Genomic DNA, 19436 nt, shown 5'->3' with positions numbered 1-19436 from the left:
CCTGGCTGCCTGCCCCTTGGCAGTCCTGGACCCTGACCGAGGGCGCTGAGACACCTGCCTCACCTCGGAGGCTCTGCGCAGGCCCAGCCCCACCTCAGTGCTAGGCAGGAGCCTCTCCCGGGCCCTTGCCCTAGGACACTAGCCCTGCACCTGCCCTACACCTGCCAGCTGTGCAGAGGCCTCCCTGGCAGTGGGGGCGCTCCTCTCCTGCTCACGGCCCCAGTCTGGAGCCTCCCCAAACTCCTCCTCTCCCACCAGGACAGGGCTCCAGACTGACAGAGCCTCTGAACCCTGGCTCCACCCCAGGAAAGCAGGCAGGGTCTTCAAAGCAGCAGAAGAGATGGAGGGGAGGGGTGCGGGATGGGGCGGGGGGACTCCGCTCTCCCACCGTGTGCAGTGCAGGGGCGTAGCTCAGGGACAGGAAGGGGAGGGCACAGGGAAATGCAGGGGTTGGAGGGAGGCGGCCCCTCACCCTGCCCCGCCTCCAGCCCCCAGGGCAGGGGCGGTGGCCGGAGCCCGCTGCCCAGGCGCGGCCCAGACGGTAGCTGCCAGAGGCGCTTACCTTGCACTTCCTGCCCCCGCCAACGCCCCCTGCGCCAGTGCCACACGGCGGCGAGGGTAACGACGTGGCCCACGACCACCAGTGACGGGAACAGGCTGCCCGAGGGCTCCATGGCTCTGGGGCTGCACGGCTGTGGGCAGAGCGGGCGGAGCCTCCCTTCCCTGCCTGGAAGACGGTGGTGGGGGGGGGGGGGGGCGCCCGGGGCCTGTGACCGCCCTGCCTGCAAGACCGCCCTACTGTACCGTCTGCCTGGCGCCCCAGAGACGAGTGCCGTCCACAGCACCAACTATGCTCCCGCCCGCCTCCTCTGCCTCCTCCCTCCCGGCCACTCGGAGGTCCCCACCCACCTCCCACAGCGCCCGGCTCAGCTGTCCCTTACGCACAGCTATCACGCTCAAGGTTAGCTGGAGCCTTAACCCCTGCTTACCCACAGCCACACCCGCCCGGAGGAGGGGCCTGTAGTGACGCACAGCGCCCCCCCCAGCACAGCCCAGCCAGCCTCTGCACACCCCCCCAATTCCTCCCCAGGAGGGTGACGGCAGTGTCCGAGCACCCCACTCTGCCTCCAAGGGTGCCCTCTGGTGACAGCTGCCAGGAGCCCACCAGGGGGACAGGCGCCCATTCGGGGGAGGCATGCCAGCACCCCAGGCCACGCTGGCCCCCCAGGCTTGCAGCTGACCCAACCACCCTCAATGACAAACACCCCCACAGAGCCCCAACTCCCCCAGGTGGGCCTGCGAACAGGGTCTAAGGGAGGACCGGGGTGATGGCCTGGGAGGGCAGGTAGTGTGCGGGGGGGTGGGGGGGGGGGAGTAAGGTCGGAGCCTCCCCCCAGTGCCCCCAGGGACTCCTGCTGGGCTCTCACAAAGCTTCCAAAGGCTGCCCACCTACCCGGCACGATCTTCATTAGGGACAGCGGCAGGAGCCCACGGGGCAGACGGGGAGTGGGAGCAGGCTGTGGAGAGGGTCACAGACCCCTCTGAGGCGGCCGCGAGCCCCGCGGTGGCGGGTGGCGGTGGCGGTGGGAGGAGGGCACGGCTGGCCGAGCTGCTGTCAGCAGCACTGCCTGTGTCCATGGGGGGAGGGGAGGGGTGGGCAGGGGGCCGGAGGGGGGGGTGGGGGGATATAAATATCTGAGGAGAGCAAGCGAGGCCGTCATTCGTCCAGACTTAGAACATGACGTCCGACGCTAGGGCACTGGGGCCCAGGCCTTCACCCGAGTCCAGTCTGGCCGGCGGCACCACCCCACACTCACCCCCCAGGCTCCTGCCCGTGATTCTAATAATAAGAAGCCACCTGGCGTCAGGATCTGCCTCAGAACAAGGCCTAGCACGGGCATTCAAAGCCTGAGGGGCTCATGTCGCCTGGGAGGAGACGCAGTCCTTGCCCTGCCCAACCCCGCCAGCCTTTCGGGGTGCCGGAAGTAGCGGGGTGCGCTTGGGGAAGGCAGGGAGACACCGATCCCTTTCTCCCAGAGGGCCCCACCACACAACTCACTCCACACAACACCAGGTCCGGGAGAGACAGGACAGCCTCCCCAAGGTCACACCCCCGGCCAGACACCCAGGTGGCCCCAAACTAGGATGGGCCACAGGAAGCTGGCCAGCCCCCTCCCCTCCCCAGGCTGCCCCTAATGCTGCCCTGGCCTTACCCCAGAACCCCCGGCAGCCTCCCGTGTGCAGAAGCCTGGGGCCGGAGGTCCCTGTCAGCAGGCATGCCCAAGCCACATCCTGGACTGACCGGGACCTCAGCGTCGGAGGGGGGGGGACAGGACATGGGGGTCACCCTCCTACCATTCCCCTCCCAGGTGCCCTTGGGCCCTGGGAGACAAAGGGTTAAGGGTCGGATGGAAGGGTTTGCATCCTATTTTGTAGCATTTCCTGTGTGTCAGGCACCATTCGATTTCAATTCTCAGAGAACCCCACAATGGAAGTCTCATGCTGTTACCGCATCGTACAAACGAGGAAACTGAGGCACAGGAAAGCAAAGAGCTTGCCCTTGGTCACACAAGGCTGTGCTTTGAGCCCAGGCAGTGTCTGCTATGTGTGGTCCCTCTGCAGCAAAGGGCAGCGAACCACCCTCGGACTCCGACCGCTGGGGTACAGGCACCGTGGTCCATCTGGGGAGGACCAGGAGCTCTGAGGAATGGGCGCTGGGCCCCCAAACCTCCTGGGGACCAAACCTGCATTTCAGAAGCTCAGCAGGCAGCTGAGGGAAGCCTCAGAGGAGCCCGGGGGGGGGGGGGGGGGGGGGGGGGGATCCACAGACATTGGGAGGACCGGCCCCTGAAGGCTGGAGTGGGCGGCCTCCCGCACCAGACACGCTCCCAGGCAGCTCTGAGAGGGAGGCTGGCTCATCCCTGTGCCTCCTAGCTCTGATGTCCCAGGCAAGGCCAGCAGCCTCGAGCCCCCAGGGCCCCAGCCACAGGCTGCCTGGGAGATCCCCGTCCAGCCCTGCTGGAGCCCACGTGCCCATGGCCCCCCACCCGGGCCCTGCTCTACCTTGGCCGAGCTGAATCAGCTCCTCCATGCTGTACCTGTCCATGGCGGCCGAGCTCGGGCCAAGCCGCGGAGGCAGCAGAGAGGAAAGGCAGGGGTGGCAGGAAGGAGGGAAGGGTGGGAGGCGGAGGGAGGGCTCACTCCGGCCCCGGCCTCCCCACCCAGCTCTGGGAGCGGTGACTCCTCCTCACAGCCACCCCTTAGTCAGTGACTGGAGCAGAGCTGAAACCAGCAAGGCCCAAGCCCAGTGGACCAACGGGTCCAACCAGCCCAGGTGGGACAGTGGTCGGGCCTGCCCGAAATCCTCAGTGCAGCCGACAGGGCCCGCCAGTCTTGCCCGCTAATGCCCGCCTGGGCATCCCCCTCCCCCCCAGCCTCCACAGGCCCACTGGCCCTGGACTTCCCCACCCTCCTCAACACCCTCATTCTCCCAGGCCCCAAGGCTAGCCGCATCCTCCTCCGCAGGCCCCACAAGCAGCTCAGTCCCAGCCCCCCTGGTCTCCAGCCTAGGCAAATGCCACACGTGTCCCTGCGTCTCCATTCCCACGAGCTGAGCAAGACCCAGGGAAAAGCCCATCTAATCCTGCCATAACTCTGCTTTCAAAACCCACTGGAGTTCTACAGATGCCGCAGCAAACGTGCACAGACAGGGACCCAAAGCCAGCGGCTGCTGCAAAAACCTGTCCCACCACGTGGCGCCACACGGCCATGAAGAGAGCAAGTCAGTGGTGCGTAGAGTGCGGTCTCCCTCTGGGACAGGAGTGCCACGGGGGAAAGCCAGGGTGCGCTGGGGGTGGGCAGAAGCAGTGCCGTCAAAGGCCGCTCGCTTCCACTGTCGGAAACGGCTCCAGAGCTGCGCTGAGCTGCTCGTGTGGAATTCTGAGCTGGGCCAAGCGTTACTATTTGAAATGTCAATGAAATTCGGATACCAAAGCCCACGGCCCCCACTCTCCACCACACAAGGGAAGCTCAAACTCCTGCTCCCACCCCGCCCACCCTCCTGCGGGGACCACCTTCCTACGGGACTGCTCTTGCTTGGAGTAGGAGCTCCCCAGCAGTCAGGCGCAGCTCAGCACACCTCCTCGGGGGGATCTTCCCTGATTGCTCCTAGAGCGACCGCCCCCTGGCTCATTCCTCATCCAGTCCATCCCCAGATGCTGGGGGCTTGGTTTGGGTCTGGCCGATATGTGGCCAAACGAGCAGTGGATGCCTTCCCACGAGGATGAGCAGACCACCAGGGCTCCCAGGTGGGGACGGAGGTGCAGCAGGGCACATGTGACTGCCTGCGGCGCCCACGGCTCCTTGGCCGAGGCTGGACAGGCAGAGGCGGCCCACTGGCCGAGGCCACTCTGGTGATCGGTGCAGTGGGCCCCACACACCCCTGCCTTCCCCTCCTACCAGCTGACTGGAGAGGACAGAGCCAGCAAGGAAGGGGTCCGTGTGCTCGTTATTGTAAACTCTGAAAAGCTGGCAATTCCAGGTGCAGCCTGAGCGCGGAGGCATCACAACCCCACAGACTAGGACGTACCCACACCACGGCCAGCATGCAGCATGCCCGAGGTGCCCCCGGCCAAGGGTGGCCCTCAGGTCCGGTGCTCGGCCCTTGGGGAGCCCACACCCGCAGGCCTGACTCAGCCTGGAGCTGGAGTTCATTTCCTGTTGGAAACTCTGAGCTGCCGCCTGTGGCTGTGGCCGGGAGGCAACACTGAGTCACCTCCACCAGGGCTGGGGGTGCCCTCCTCTCTGCCCGCTGCAGCCACACCCAGTCCCCCATCCTGGCCCCGCTACCATCTGCCCGCCCAGCCTGGCCACAGACAAGGAAGGAAGGGGAGAAAGGAAGGAGGAGCCTATACTCGACACACCCACAACCCAAGACAGGGACAGCTCAGGGGCTCCGCGGCAGGGATGCAAGGACCCCTGGGCTGGGACTTGGCCACTGAAGGCCAGTCAGTGCTGACCACGCACCCCGCCAAGCACTTGTCTCCTTGTGGGGGACGCTGTGACCCCACCGACAAGAGTTTGGAGAGGCCACGCAACTTGTCCAAGGCCATGGGGAAAGCCCAGAGACCATCCCTCTACCCCACCACCTCACTGATCCTCCCAGATGAGCTCCCAAGGCACAGCTCTAGCAGGACCAACCCACACCAGACCAGAACTGGGTCCCGCTCAGCACCTTGGACCTGCACCTCGATCCCTTGAGCCCCATTCACCTGGCAAACTCTTGCCCACCCCGCTAGCCTCAGGCCAGGCCCCTTTCCCAGCCCCTTCCACACCAGGTTCCTCCCCAGGTGAGAAGACACAAAGAAGGAAGCAGGAGCCAAGCCTGCCTTCTGCTGGGGCACCAGGGCCACCCCAAATCAGCACCAAGGCCAGTGAGCTCTGAAAGTACATGTGTGAGCCTCACGCTCCGTGGGACACCAGTCATCTGCCTACCTGGGTCCTGCCAACGCAGGTGCTTAGGGACAGAGGATGACAGAGGGGAAGGACCCCTGGGGCCCTAAGATCTATTCCATCCTCTGTGACCCGGCTTCCACCGGAAAGGGTCTGGGCCCGGTGCTGCCACACCCTGGCCACTGGCTTGCCAGGCAGTGCGTCTGCCAGCTGTCTCCTCCTCTCCCCCAACCCAGAGCTGCCCCCTCGGCCCTCACCAACTCCAAGCTGGCCAGGCTCCCGGGAACAATACCGCATCACGAAACCATATGGGCCACAAAACCATGGGGGCAGATGTCACCCCCCCCCCCAAGACAGACTCAAGGCTCACAAAGGTCAGCCAGTTCACCTGGGCTACGCTGCTGGAGAACAGTGCCCCCCGCATTATTCCGGCTCCTCCCTGCAAGCTACCGCCTCCAGCAGAGAGGGCCTAGGGGCAGACAGGAGTGAGCGGGGCACAGGGCAGTGCTGGGGAGAGAGGCTAGCTGGTGTGGGGCAGGGCTGTGCCAACAGCTGGTCCTGCCAGTCCAGGCTTTGTGAGCCCCACCCCTAGCCAGAAGGGGAGCCTGGGGCTGGGCTGGCAGTGGCCCACCCACCCCAAGGTCCTCAAGCCGGGAGGAGGAGCCACGTGGGTCCAGCACCCTCGGGCAGAGACAGCACCACCTGCTGGTGTGAGCGAAGTTCCCCCACATGCACTGCCACCCCCAGCCCACCAGGGCTGCGCCCGGGCACCCCCTTCCCATCCCCCAGGGCTGGGGGCAGGACGCAGCTGACCTGTGGCTGGGGCAGGCTCCGGGCCAGGCCTCACCAGGTTCCCCGGGGCGGTGGCGGGCACCACGGGGGGCTCGGGTGCCCCCTCCTCAGGCTCCTTCCGACGGTAGACCCGCCGCTCCTCCCGGGCAGGGTCCTCAGCGGGCAGAGGCCCCCACTTTGGCGGGCAGCCCAGGGGCCCCTGCACAGACTGCACATGGGGGGTGCGTCGCGCAGGCATCACCATGGCGACAGGGCGGCGCACGCGCTGCAGAGAGGCGGGCACGATCTCCGGCGGCAGGTGCAGGTACTGGCGCAGGTGGGCGATGCCCTCATTGGTGAGGTACCAGTAAAAGTGGCGCCAGGCAAAGGTCTCCCGCACCAGGCCCCGGGCCCGCAGCGAGGCCATGGCGCACATGACCTGCAGATTGGTGACGCCGGGGACGTGAGGGTGCAGGCTGCGGGGCCTCCGATCCTTCTTGGCCACCATCACGCCTTCACGGAAGAGCACCTCGTAAATGGCCCGCAGCTGGTCCAGCGGCATGAGCATACCCGCCACCATGGCTGCCAGAGCCCCAGAGGCGAGGGTGACGGGCGGGGCACAGGGAGGAGGTCCACAAGGCACCTCGGGACCGGGCGAGACGGAGGCTGGCAGGCGGGCTGGGCTCGAGGGCACGGGCTCCGCGGCTTGTGGCTGTCGAGCCGGGCTCCCTGGCTCGCTGAGATTCCGGCCGGCACTGCCGCCTGCCCACCGCCTGCGCGAGCCTCCCGCCGGCCCGCCCTCCCTCCGGGACGCCCAGGCCGGCCCCCTCTGACTCAGCAGCATGGGCGGCCCCTCCCACCCACAGCCCCCGGGGCCCCTCGCAAAGCGGGGGGCCCCCTCGCAGAGTGGGGGGCACCTTGCCATGGCAGCCCCCCCCCCCGGCAGGCCCCCCCTTTCCAGGCCCCACAGCTCCCGCGTCAGAAATTACGTCAGTTTCTAAACACTTCCTTCAAGGTTTCTTAGACTAGGGGGAGGGGGTACGACAGTGGCTCCGGACCTGGAATCTACAATGGTGGCATAATAGGCTGGGGGGGGGGGGGGGAGGATAGCAGGGGAGGGGGGGCTCAGGCTGGGGACCCAATTCAGGGTTGTGGTCTCAGGTTTCTCAGACTCACGAGGATCTGAAGGCGGGTACCGGGCTGTCTGGGCCTGGCGGGGCACTAGAGGTCTGAGGGGAGAGCTGGGGTCTTGGGGGGCAGAAATCTGGATGGAAAGCTGGGGTCTTGGGGAGCAGAGGTCAGAGGGGGGACCGCAGTGGCATGTGGACAGGCGGGCTTTGGACACCACTGGCCGCTGTCCATCACACAGGCAAAGGGACAGAGCCCCCACCTCCAAATGCCAGGCCCAAGACCGTAGCCACCCTCTTTAACACTTCCCATGCCAGGCCAGATCAAAGGGGACCCCGAAACACTCTGAGCAGGGCACAGGGTAGGGGTGTCTGAGCAGCCCCAGGCCAGCTGTTGGAAGCCAGAAACTTCTCTGCTGCCACAGGAAATCAAAGTCACCAAATCCCTGCCACCCCAGGCAGGCCTGGTGCCCCTACTGCCACACAGACGCCCCGCCCTGGGTGGCCTGAGTGCCCCCGCCCGTGGACCAGCGGGGCAGGAGCAGGAGGAGCAGCGCCACACCAGAAGCCGGTCAGGGGCCCAAGTCAAAGGGGGACCAACAGCGGGGTCCAGGAGCTGCCCGGTGGGGCCCTGGGGCCGGATCCGGCCACACCCATCAGTCACTTCCAGGCTCCCACAGCTGAGGACCCAGCCGTGGATGTCCTGTGCCTCCCCCATTCCACCCAGTACCGCACTCTTCCACGCCGTGCTGCCCGGACCCGCACCCAGCCACGCTCTCCCCTTCCCCCAAGCCGACACACCCATTCCCACCAAGCGCAGCTAACCCGGGAACTGATTATAAATAGGGCCAACAGGGCGGGGGTGGGGGATCCCGAGGTGGGAGGCGCCCGTGGGCAGGCGGCCAACTGGCAACGGGTGGGGGCGGGTTTATGGGGCGGTTGCCATGGCACCGCAGAGCCGGGTCCAAACAGCACCGCCCCCCCACTCATGCACACATATACATTCACACATACATGCACACGCACACTCATTAGACACACACACGCGTGCGCCCAGTCCTGGCGGACGCGGCGGTGGAAACTGAAGACGCAGCCAACCGTCCGGTCCGCACGGCCCCGCCCGCCAGCTCACTGCGGCGCCCTTCCCCCTCCCCCCCTCCATCCGCCAGTCCCCAGCAGCCAGCCGCGCGGGAAGCCGGCCAGCCCACACGGAGACGGGCTCCGGGAGGACGCACCGCTAGCGCGGCGGTGGACACGTCCACGCCCCTTCAGCCCAGGGGCGCCTGCGGGCCCTCGCGGCCACCCGGGCTGGGGCTTCGAGAACCAGCGGCAGCTGTGGTTCGGGACAGCAGTCCCCCAGCGCTCCCCCAGCCCTGTGTGCGAAGAGCTCGTCCACTCTCCTGGCCTGTCCCTCGGCCCTGCCCCACAGACCTCCTGCTCTCCCCTGCCCACCCATAGCCCCTCACTCACCTCCTGCTCTCCCCCCATGCCTACCCCATGCCATCTTCCTGGTTGGATTTCCCGACCTCATCCCCCCAAATCCCCAAGCCAACCCATGCCCCCCCCCCTCCCAAAATGATTCCAAGCCACCCCAAGGCCTCCCAAGCACTTGGACCTAAGGTCTCTCCTCCTACACGGGCCTGCACGAGGTGGCAGCCACGTGGGGCTCCGCAGAAAAGGGGCGGGGCATGGTAGGGAATCCCCCTCCCTCCCAGCAGCCCGGGCGCCCCCAGCGGCCGAGGGGAGCAGCAGGTAGGAGCCTGGAGCAAGATGTTCGCGGCAGCTTCCGCTGCTCCGCCACACCGCACCCCCCCCCCCGCTCGCCCCTCTCCGCGCCTGGGTGGGGGCGCCCCCCACAAAGTCCCAGGGCTGGAAGGATGCCCCCTTTCTGCCCCGCCCCCACCCTGCAGAACCGCAGCCGCAGCGGCTGATTCGGCGCCGGGAGGGCCAAGGCGGGTAGGCAGGGCGGCCTCCTCCCCTCGCACTCCGGGCCCTCCAGGTTTCCAGGGCAACCAGTCGGAGCCCTCCGGCAGCCCCCGGCCCCCCCACCCCGGAACAAAGAGCCGCAGTGTGGACTTGCCCGGGGCCAGCCCGCCTGGCGCCTCCCCGCAGTGATACCCACTGCCCTGGCCTGTCCCCTCGGACGCTGGGCTTGCAGGGCGGCAGCGGGGCGGGAGCTCCGCAGAGTCCGGGAGGAAAAGGGGCGGGCCCGCAGCCCAAGCCAGAGCTCACCTCCGACCCGCCTCCGCCGCTGCAGCAGCCCGCCCCGCCCCCCGACGCTCGCTGCAGGGCCGCAGGGCTGCGGCAAGAGTAGCCCCCGGCCAACCCCCGGCGGACCCCGACCAGCTGGAGCCCTGGCGGTGCACGGGCCTGGGGGCTCCTGCGGCCCCAGCTCCCCATCCCCAAGGCTACTCCAGGGGCAGCAGACCTTGACCGCGGCCCTGCGCGGGGCTGCACGCAGCTGGAGGTCACTGCCTGGTCCTCGCCCCCTGGCTCGGGCCCCGGCCCCGGCCCGCACCTTTGAGGGAGCTGATCTCCTGCTGGATGGCTCTCGAGGGGTCCATGTCTCCGTCGGGACTGAGGGCGGCGCGGCTGCCGCCACGCAGAGTCCAGTCCCGCAACGCACTGCCCCGGCCAGAGCCGCAGCCTGGGGGAGGAGCCGAGAGGCCCGGGGCGGGGCTTGCCAGTCAGGGGCGGGGCTTGGGCTGATCGATGCGTTTGGCACGGCAGCCCTGGCGCGAGCCCCCGCGGCGCGCCGCCCCCATCCTCCAGCCCCCACCTCGTGCGGCCAGACCCCGCTAACTCCAGCCGGACTGCCGGGCCCTAGGTGCGCTCCGACGGCCCACCCCCGGCCACCGCACAGTCCCTCACAGTGCCCTCTGGCTCGTTCGTGCACGGTCACTCACTCCTTCCAGGAGATACCCACAGGTCTGAGCCGCCCCGCGACCTCCTGGACCAGCACCCTGGTTGCGGCGGGTAGGTGGATCCCACCAGGGCAGGAGCCGGAGGCCTGCCCGCAGTGGTACCCCAGGACCCTAAATCAGCCCCTTCACCACCTTTCACGCCGCAGCGGCTCTGCCTCTGCCCACCCACCCCCCTCTCCCCGGGAGGCCAAGCCCTCCCCACCCCACCCCCATTCTCCTCTGGGCCACCTCACTCAGTCCTATGACTCAAGATGTTCTCTCTACTCTGACTGCTAGGGTTTCATGTCCAGCAGGACTCCACACTGCACCCCAGCCTCTAGCTCTCCACTCAGCAGATCCCAATCAAGCTTGTCTTGGGATGCCCTCGTCCCCCCAGCTCCAGGTGCACCTCTATCCACCGTCCACAGTGCAGGCCACCCCCCTGGGGCTACTGTGCAAGCGCACATCCCTGCACGGCCAGCCCCACAGGTCCTGGGGCTCTACCTTCCAGCCTGTCCACCACTGCCACCATCAGTCCAGGCCCCAGCACATCTCCCGGCTCCCCCCACCCCTACTGTCGCTGTCACTGCTGAGGGGGTCAGTCTCCTAAGCCACAGCAGAAGACTGTCACTGCCAGCCTCTGGGGCAGAATGCGGGCATTGGCACTGGCAGGGCGGGGCCAGGGTGGAGTCTATATCATCGCACCTCACAAAGCCATAAAGCAGGAGCCGTGCCCACACCTAAGATGTGAGCCCCAGGTGCACCCTGCCTTCCCACGCTGGTTGTGTCCTGTTGCCACAAGATGTGGCCAGCCTGCCTCAGTCTCCTTCCAGGCCGGGCCACCTCCTCCAAGCAGCCACCCTTATTGGCCGCAGGCCGGCTCGTCAGGTCAACCAGAGGAGTGTCCCAGACCTTTCACTGGTCCCCTCACATGGGGCTGCCCACCTGTAAGTGGCCACTGCAGTCCCCTGCGCTACGTGCAACCGGGGGCTTCCAGGAAAGTGGCGGCAGCCGGAAAATCCAGTGAAGAGGTGTCTTCAGCCTGCTGCCGCCGAATGTGCCCCAAACAGCAGCCGCAGTGTGGCCTCCGAAGTGGGGAGCAGCCACGCGGACCCTGGAAAGGCTCCACAGGACACACTGGGCCTGTTCTTTGGTCCCTTCTCAGAGCAGGCTTCCCAGAGGAAGGGGCAGTGACGTCAGAGCCAAAAGACAGGCTACCTCTAGCAAGCAAAGGAAGACAGACCACTCGTGCAAAGGCCCAGAGAAAGAGGAGAAGGGTCCGGTCAGCCCCAAAGACTAGAGACGGCCAGAGCAGGGAGAAAGGGGCTGGAAACAGCTGTCGGTGGGTTTCACCAAGCTAGGGAGGTCCCTCAAACTACCTTGGACAAGGGCCCCGGGGGCAAGAGATATGGGCAGTGAGGAGGAAAGGGCGCAGGTTATCCAGGTCCCGTGGGAGAGACGGGAAGGTTCTGTCCCCCCCACTACATCCTCAGCCTTTACCGACCTCGCTGCCCAGGAGGCCTCATCTCCAGGTCCTCAACAGGGCAGATGGCCTGACCCAGCCGCATGGCTCTCTCATGCCCATCTAGGGCCCTAGCAGGTCGCCCTGGCCACGGACTCTCACCCCGAGCGAGGCCAAACCCTCTTGAAGCTTTCTGCAAATTCCAGGAGGCAGCACACGCCCTCAGGGTCCCTGGGACCTGAGCTGAGCCCTAACACCACAACCAGGTGCTCCCTCCTTCCCAGCACCCCCATCTGGAACAAAGCCCTCCTCACAAGTCGCGGAAGACGCCAACAGGCTGAGTCATGGGCCAGGGCCAAGGAAGCACCCCTGCCCCTGCCCCCACGCAACCTCATCTGCCATCTGGGTAGTTCTACTGCTCCCAAGACCCCACCCGCCCTCAGCCTGGCACTCCTCCCTATGGTTCCCCAGCTTCAAACCTGCCCCCCACCGCCCCACAGCAGCCTGCCCTGTGGGGGGGGCCCCCAGCAGGGGATCCAGGCGGTCCCACACAGGTCGTGCCAGCAGAGACCTTCCACTTAGGGTCCCCGACAATCACCCGGCGAAGGCCTGGCCCAGTGAAACCCCACAGACTGTGCCCTGCAGGTGTGAGCACGGGGGCCGTCTCGCCCCACAGCCATGGCCCAGCGTCTGCCTACACCTCGGGAAGCTTCGGGCCGGGGCAGGAGCCAAACGTCCCGCCTGGGAAGCCGCCCCTTGCAGGATGATGACAGCAGGAAGCCAGCCAGGCCAGCCGCTCTGGGAGGCCCCGGGGAAGTCTAGGCCCACTGCAGCAGCAGGCTGGGTGCCCGCCAGGGCTCCCGGACACCCTGGCGAAGGCTTTCACCTTGGGCCCCGTCCAGCTGTCTCCGTGCAGCCCCGCTCAAGAACAGCATGGTTACCAGGCATCTGCCAGAGACGGCTGCGGGATGCCGGCTCCCACCCCCACGTCCCCCGCTCCGTCACTCTGCCCTCAAATATCTTCCACCGCCGTCCTCGTTCCCACCCCCAGCGCCTCCACCGCTGCACTGGGCCTGGCGAGCACCTCTCTCACCACCCGGTGGCCCACGCTGTCCCACTTCCAGGACTCTGCCATAGCAGCCAGGCCACTTCTGCACACGGGCCAGGTCCCTCCACAATCCTGCTGCCCACCCCCACCACCACCACCTGGGCACCTGGGCGGCTCAGTTGGTTAAGCGTCTGACTTTGGCCCAGGTCATGATCTCACGGCTGGTGGGTTCGAGCCCCGCGTCAGGCTCCGCTGACAGCTCGGAGCCCGGAGCCTGCTTTGGATTCTGTGTCTCCCTCTCTCTCTCTCTCTCTCCCTCCCCCGCTCTCACTCTGTCTCTGTCTCTCAAAAATGAATAAAAAACATTAAAAAAAATTTTTGTAACATAATAGAAAAAAACCCTTCATTAGCGATGCTAGATATAAACCCCTCTAGAATGAGACAAAAATCAGAACTGAAGTGCAGAAGGGCCCCCCAGGCATAAAAACTGGGGCCCACGAAGGGGGGACTCATGCTCCCCCAGCTCACCCCTGCATTCATGCTAACTCCAGCTCTCATCACCCCTCCCGCCGGGAAGCCACCTCAGCCCCTCACTCACGGAGCGGCAAGGTTCCGTGGTCTGCCTGAAGCCCTACCGTGGCTGCTGGGTGGGGGGAGGGAGGGGCTCTACCGTGGGTGCCGTGGGTGCCGTGGGTGCCGTGGGTGATGGGCGGGGAGAGGAGGGAGTCCCCGGGGACTGCAGCAGACTCAAGTGCAGGACCCAGCAAACATCTCAGAAACCCCTTAAACGCCGTGTTAGAACAGAAAACGCCCACCTGCCCTCAGCAGGGCAAGCACGTGAGAAGTCTTCCTAGCTTGTCCCCTCCCACCCACACGCAGCCTGGGAGTCACCGTTGCTGGCTTCCTGTTTATTCCTCTCCAGTTTCTGTATGGAAAATCAAGCAAATGCAAACACGATTCTTGATTTTTCTCCTTTTAACACAAAAAGTGACACCTCCCGTGTCCTGTCTGACCCTCGGTTTTCCATCAGTCCCCCCACCCCACCCCCGGAGGCCTGTCACCCGGGAGGCCCCTCGGGAGCATGGTTCCCAGCGGTGCTTGATCTGATCAGATTGGATGGGATGTGCACCGTCACTGGCTTGGCTCCCACAGCTTCACCAATACAATCCAGAAATCCAAGTTTTTGGATTTTTGCCAATCTGATAGGTAAAAACTAGTATCTTGGTGCAGACAAGGCTTACGTTTTACACACCACTGACCCAGAAATTCTATTTCAAACGAATGTCATAGATACACCCGACAACCCAGCTCCAAAGCCACTTCTTGCAGCAAAAAGCAAAAAATTGAGACAACTGAAAAACCAAAAATAACCCGAATGTTCTCTTAGAGGGCATTAGTTTAAATAGGATGTGGTTACCGTACAAAGGCATATTATGTTACGTGATATCATATTGTAAATAAATGTTATAGAAAGATGTTCCTGTTGTGACATTAAGTAAAAGAGAAGTTACATGTGTCTAAAAATACTCTATAATACCAAATTATAAAATCATAAACTAAACCGTACTACAAAATGCTATGCATTTTTTTTTTTTAAACAACAAGCACAAAATAAAGAGATGTGAAAGTTTTACGATACATCGACCAACACTGGAGGGACACTTGGGGGGAGGGCTTGGAGTGGCGACCCTGAAAAAGGATCTTTTCACGTCTGAACCCCTGGTGCCTACAACCAACTGTGACCTTATTTGGAAATTGGGTCTTTGCAGATGTTACTAAGTGAAGGGTCTCAAGATGAGATCACCCTGGATCACGTGGGTGGGCCCTCAAACCAGTGGCAGGAGTCCTTAAGAGAGACAGAAGAGACCCTAGGAGGAAAAGCCCCAGAAACCAGGCAATGCCAGCAGCCACCAGAAGCTGGAAGAGGTGAGGAAGTCCTCTAGAGCCTCCCAAGAAAGTGTGGCCAACACGCTGACTTTGGACTTCTAACCTCCAGAACAGAGTTGATACATTTCTGGTTCTTAGACCACGTGTTTGTGGCAATTTGCTACGGCAGACACAGGAGACCGGTCAAGGTTTCGTTACGGGGCACGGTGAGCAACACCTAAGAGTGTGGACGAGGCTTCGGAATCGGGCAGTGGACTGAAGAACATGCCGGAAAAAGCCTGGGCTGCGGTGAACCGCTGGTGGAAACCCAGATGCTGGAGGCGATGCTGGTGGGGACTCAGAAGGAGGAGAGGGACGCGCACTGGAAAGCGGACGAAGGAGACCCCTATGGAACAGCGGCAGGAAACGCGACTCGACGCTGTCCTGCTGCTAGGTGGAGGCCGAACTTGCGAGTGGTGAACTTGGACCTTTAGCCGAGGAGATTCCCGGGGGAAGTGGGAGGGGTGACCCACCTCCTCTTGCAGCGCATGGGAAAGATCAGAAAGATAGGAAAGACAAGTTGTGGAAGGGGCTGTTACCCAAAAAGGGAACCGGCACTGGTGACCCAGGAAGGTCACAACCTGTTCAGGTGGCAGAACGTGTACCTGGTGGGAAGGCGGGCCCTGGAGAGAGTGCCAAGGCCGCGACCACACAGCCCCCTGCCGACCAGGTTAGACGTCTGGCCCCCTGGTCCGGTCAACCGTCTCCGCAGAAGCTGGGAACGGAGAGGGGTCACCCAGAAAAGTCCCGTGGAGAACCCTCTTGTCCGGAGCCACGGATCCCTGTGACACACAAGGTCTGTGAGAATGTTGTAGGAGCAGAAACACCACCAGCTGGGACGGAAGGTGGTTAGCACTCTCATGTGCTCACAGGTTAGCTCGTGGGCTGCCCCACAAGGACAAGGAGTAGGGGACCCCAGAGCAGAGGCCAGGGGCGGAGGCCGGACAGCAGAGCATCAAGCCAGAGAGGAGTTTTCTCAGGAATTTGCCCTGTGGGTTCAAACTTGCTGGGGACTGGTCAGCCCTCTATCCCTTTCCATTTCCCCCCTTTTGGAATGGGGGTGTCTATTCTATGCCAGTCCCACCACTGTCTTCTGGAAGCGTTAAGACTGGCTGGCTAGTTTCACAAATCCACAGACAGACAGGAGTTTTGCCCCAGGGACCATATCCAGACCCTCACCGATATCGGATCAGATGAATGTAGCCTGTACGTGACAGACGTGGATTTAGGGGGGCGGCGGCACTGGTTTCAATGGTGGTCCCCAAAATACATGTCTACCTCCAAACCCCTAGAGCCCATGAATGTTATCTTACTTGGAAAAGGGGGGGGTCTTTGCAGTTATAATTAAGGATCTTGAAATAAGATCATCCTGGATTACTCAGGGAGGCCCCAAGTGCAAGGACACGTATGCTTACAAGAGGCAGAGGCAGGACACAGGGGGAGGCCATGTTGAAGACGGAGGCAGGTACTGGACAGAGGCCATCACAAGCCAGGGAATGCCAACGGCCACCAGGGTCTGCCCCAGAGCCTCCAAGGGAGCATGGCCCTGCCGATACCCGGATTCTGGACTTGTGGCCTCCAAAGGGTGAGAGAGTAAAGTTCTGTTGTTTCGGGCCACCGGCCACCGGATGCTGGCAACTTACTCCAGCAGCCACAGGAACCTACCACAGGGCTGTCTGTCCTCGTAAGCAGGCGCGAGTTGCTAAGGAGACAACAGCAAAGCCCACCCATGTCCCTCAGGGCCACCTTGGTGCCTATTCTATAAGCTTTCCCTGCCGCCTTTCGCCTAATAAGGAAGGGGGAAAGGATACGTTTCAAAAGTTCAAAATACACACTCACTTGAAAAACCAAAGAACGGAAAAAAGACATAAGAGACACCTCTTTCTGGTTTCCCACCGCTGCCTCACACCTGCAGTCCTGCACCCCGCACCCTCCGGGGGGTCCCCCCTAACCCCACCGTCCTGGCCACCAGCCCGTCTGAACCCAGACCCCAGACCAGCTACAGCAGACGCTTTCTAGAGTCTTCCTTTCCTGCAGAACTGGTTCCGGATCTGTCCCCGGCCCCGGAGCCACAGTGGGCAGCAGAGCGTCCCCCCCATCCTGTCCTTGGCCCCACAACCCCTCTGCCTCAGGACGGCAGTAAAGGTCCCTGCCGAGAGCTGACCACCTGGACAGGACAACCCTTCTGCAGCTAAGCCTGGCCCCAAGCTGTCCTGGAGCAGAAGAGGGGAGGAGAGGAGAGAGAGCAGGCCCCACAGCCTCCTGTCCCACATCTTCTGAGTGGGCACCTTCCTCCCTGCTCACCCCACATGGCCCTCAATGGCAAGGGGTGATCACATTCAGCCCCACACGTGTGGACGGGCCCAGCACCCCACGGTGTCCACGACGCCGAAGGCCACAGATGCCCCTCCGGGCCAAGGCCTCCCCTGCCCCAGGGACCTCAGGCCAGTGCTCCGCCTGCCTCCTCTCTGTCCTGGAGGACGTCCTCCCTCCCACACCGCTGGACATCTTACAGCCCCACACGACCCTTCTTACCCCTCGGCACCTCCAGCCCGATGAAATCCCCAAACGGATCTCACCAAGGCCCCCAGTGTCCCTTATCATCAAGTGTTGGGCACTCTTCGGGCCTCATCCTGCTCGAGACCCCTCGCCCAGGCAGCCTTCTGGCTTGTCACCCCTTCCCCGGGGCGCCCAGTATAAGGCTCTGCCCTGCCCCAGCCCCCGGCTCTGCTTGTCCAGCTGCCCCCGGGCTCGGAGCATGGGCCTCTTCTCCTCCTTGTGGGGGCCCTGGGGTGCTGTCCCCAGCCTGGCCTCCGCCTCCCAGGGTCCCCGTGTGCTTGCTCACCTGCAGCCCGGACGCCCTCGTCCACGCTCCTGTTGTCCCGCCCTCTGGACCTCCGCGCACCAGCACCCCGCCTGCCGCCACCTCAGCACCTCCGCGCCTCTCCTCAGCCGCTTGTCTGGGGGCACCCAGGAGTCACCATGCCACCAGGACCCCCACAGGGCTCCGGCTGGGGGCCCGCCTTTCCCTCCCCTCCGTCCCCTCACTTTTAAGCCACGCTTGTCACATAACATAGGTGCAGCAGGACACAGACCTGGCCCTCAGAAAGCTGTCTGGTGGGAAAGGAGATATTTAAAGTCCTCTTTGTCACCCACCAACCCAAGTCTGGACCCTGAGCGTGACACCCCAAGGCTCCAGCCCACCTCTCAGCCCAAAGCAAATGCCGATGGATTCAAGAGGTTTCGTTAGAAAACAAAAACAAGGGGCGCCTGGGTGGCTCAGTCGGTTAAGCAGCCGACTTCGGCTCAGGTGATGAGCTCGCGGTCCGTGAGCTCGAGCCCCGCGTCGGGCTCTGTGCTGACAGCTCAGAGCCTGGAGCCTGTTTCAGATTCTGTGTTTCCCTCTCTCTGACCCTCCCCCGTTCATGCTCTGTCTCTCTCTGTCTCAAAAATAAATAAATGTTAAAAAATAAATTTTTTAAATAAAAAAATTAAAAAAAAAGAAAACAAAAACAAGCATCAGAACTGGAAGAAACTCTCAACAAATGTTTATGGTTTGTTTGGTTTTTATTTTTTAGAGAGACAGAGCACAAGCAGGGGAGAGGCGCAGAGGGAGAGACAGAAGCCCAAGAAGACTCCACGCTCAGGGCAGAGCCCGACATGGGGTCGATCCCACGACCCCGGGATCAGGACCTGAGCCAAATCAAGAGTTGGACTCTCAATCAATTGAGCCACCCAGAAACCCTCAGCAAATATATACTTTTTAGTGTTTGTTTATCTTTGAGAGAGAGAAAGAGACAGAGTGGGGGGGGGGGGGCGAGAGAGAGGGAGACACAGAATCGGAAGCAGGCTCCAGGCTCCGAGCTGTCAGCACAGGGCCCGACGCGGGGCTCAAACCCACGAACTGTGAGATCATGACCTGAGCCGAAGTCGGATGCTTAACCGACTGAGCTGCCCAGGCGCCCCAAGACCGGTAAGTTTTTAAAGCTGATACGGCTAAAGATACCACAGACAGGATTAAGTAACAATCAACCAAAAATGGTCATGGTGTGAGTTGTCAAGACAGCAACTGGGGGCACCAGGGGGACTTTTAAGAAGCTAACAAGTTGTTTCGTCATGTGCGTGCTGGTCACAAGGCAACTTTGAAATTTAAGTAAGCTTTGTGTGTAAAATTTGCTCGCTTTTCTGTAGGAATGTTACATTTCAATAAAAAGTTTAAAAACATAACAAACTGGTGAAAAGATTGAAACGTTTAAAAAAACAAGGAAGTTAATATTCATAATGTGCGAAGAGCTTTTATAATTCAAAAAGAAACATAAGATCTTACAGAGAAATGAACAATGCTCTTTTTTTCTTTTTTAAACCCTGGATCCCTACCTGCCTCCCTCCTAGATCTGAACAACGGTTTTGAATGGGTGAATAGGTGACTCGTAAAAGAAAAAAAGTGAAAATAGCCAGTAACTAGGAAACAAAACTCACTTTATTTAAGAATCAAAGAATGCAAATTAAAACAGTTAGGATTTTCTCATCAATCAACTGGCAAGGAATCGGAGGACTAGTTTGTCTTATATCCTGCATTCACCTACGTCAGAGGGCAATCCAGAAATATAATGATTTTTAACGATGAGCCCAAATGTCCATGTAAAGGGACCCGGTAAATAAACTGTGGTATTTCCATGTAATGGAATATTTAGTATCCATTACATTTTTTTAAAAGGGGGCTGGGGCGTTGGGATGGCTCAGTTGGT

General features: G+C 62.3%; 1 protein-coding gene across 15 annotated transcripts in view; it reads right to left on the bottom strand.

Moving 5' to 3' along the window:
* Positions 1–19436, bottom strand: part of PLEC (plectin) — a 56030-nt gene that overhangs the window by 28449 nt on the left and 8145 nt on the right. For 2 of the 15 annotated variants that reach the window (XM_086695029.1, XM_086695030.1), the window contains exon 1: positions 6265–7010. The exons of 6 other annotated variants lie outside the window; for them this stretch is intronic. In XM_086695029.1, coding sequence (XP_086551155.1) covers positions 6265–6802 — 538 coding nt within the window. In that variant the 5' untranslated portion in view covers positions 6803–7010. Of the gene's footprint in view, positions 1–562; positions 1220–1453; positions 1634–3063; positions 3288–6264; positions 7011–9867; positions 10012–19436 lie in introns of those variants that run through there. 7 more of the 15 variants (XM_086695047.1, XM_086695048.1, XM_086695038.1 and 4 more) reach the window with 5 other exon arrangements.

This window comes from Puma concolor, chromosome F2 (assembly GCF_028749965.1).
Source record: "Puma concolor isolate L17-30 chromosome F2, mPumCon1.1.hap2, whole genome shotgun sequence".
Taxonomy (NCBI): Eukaryota; Metazoa; Chordata; class Mammalia; order Carnivora; family Felidae; genus Puma; species Puma concolor.
This window is presented reverse-complemented; position numbering and strand designations above follow the sequence as displayed.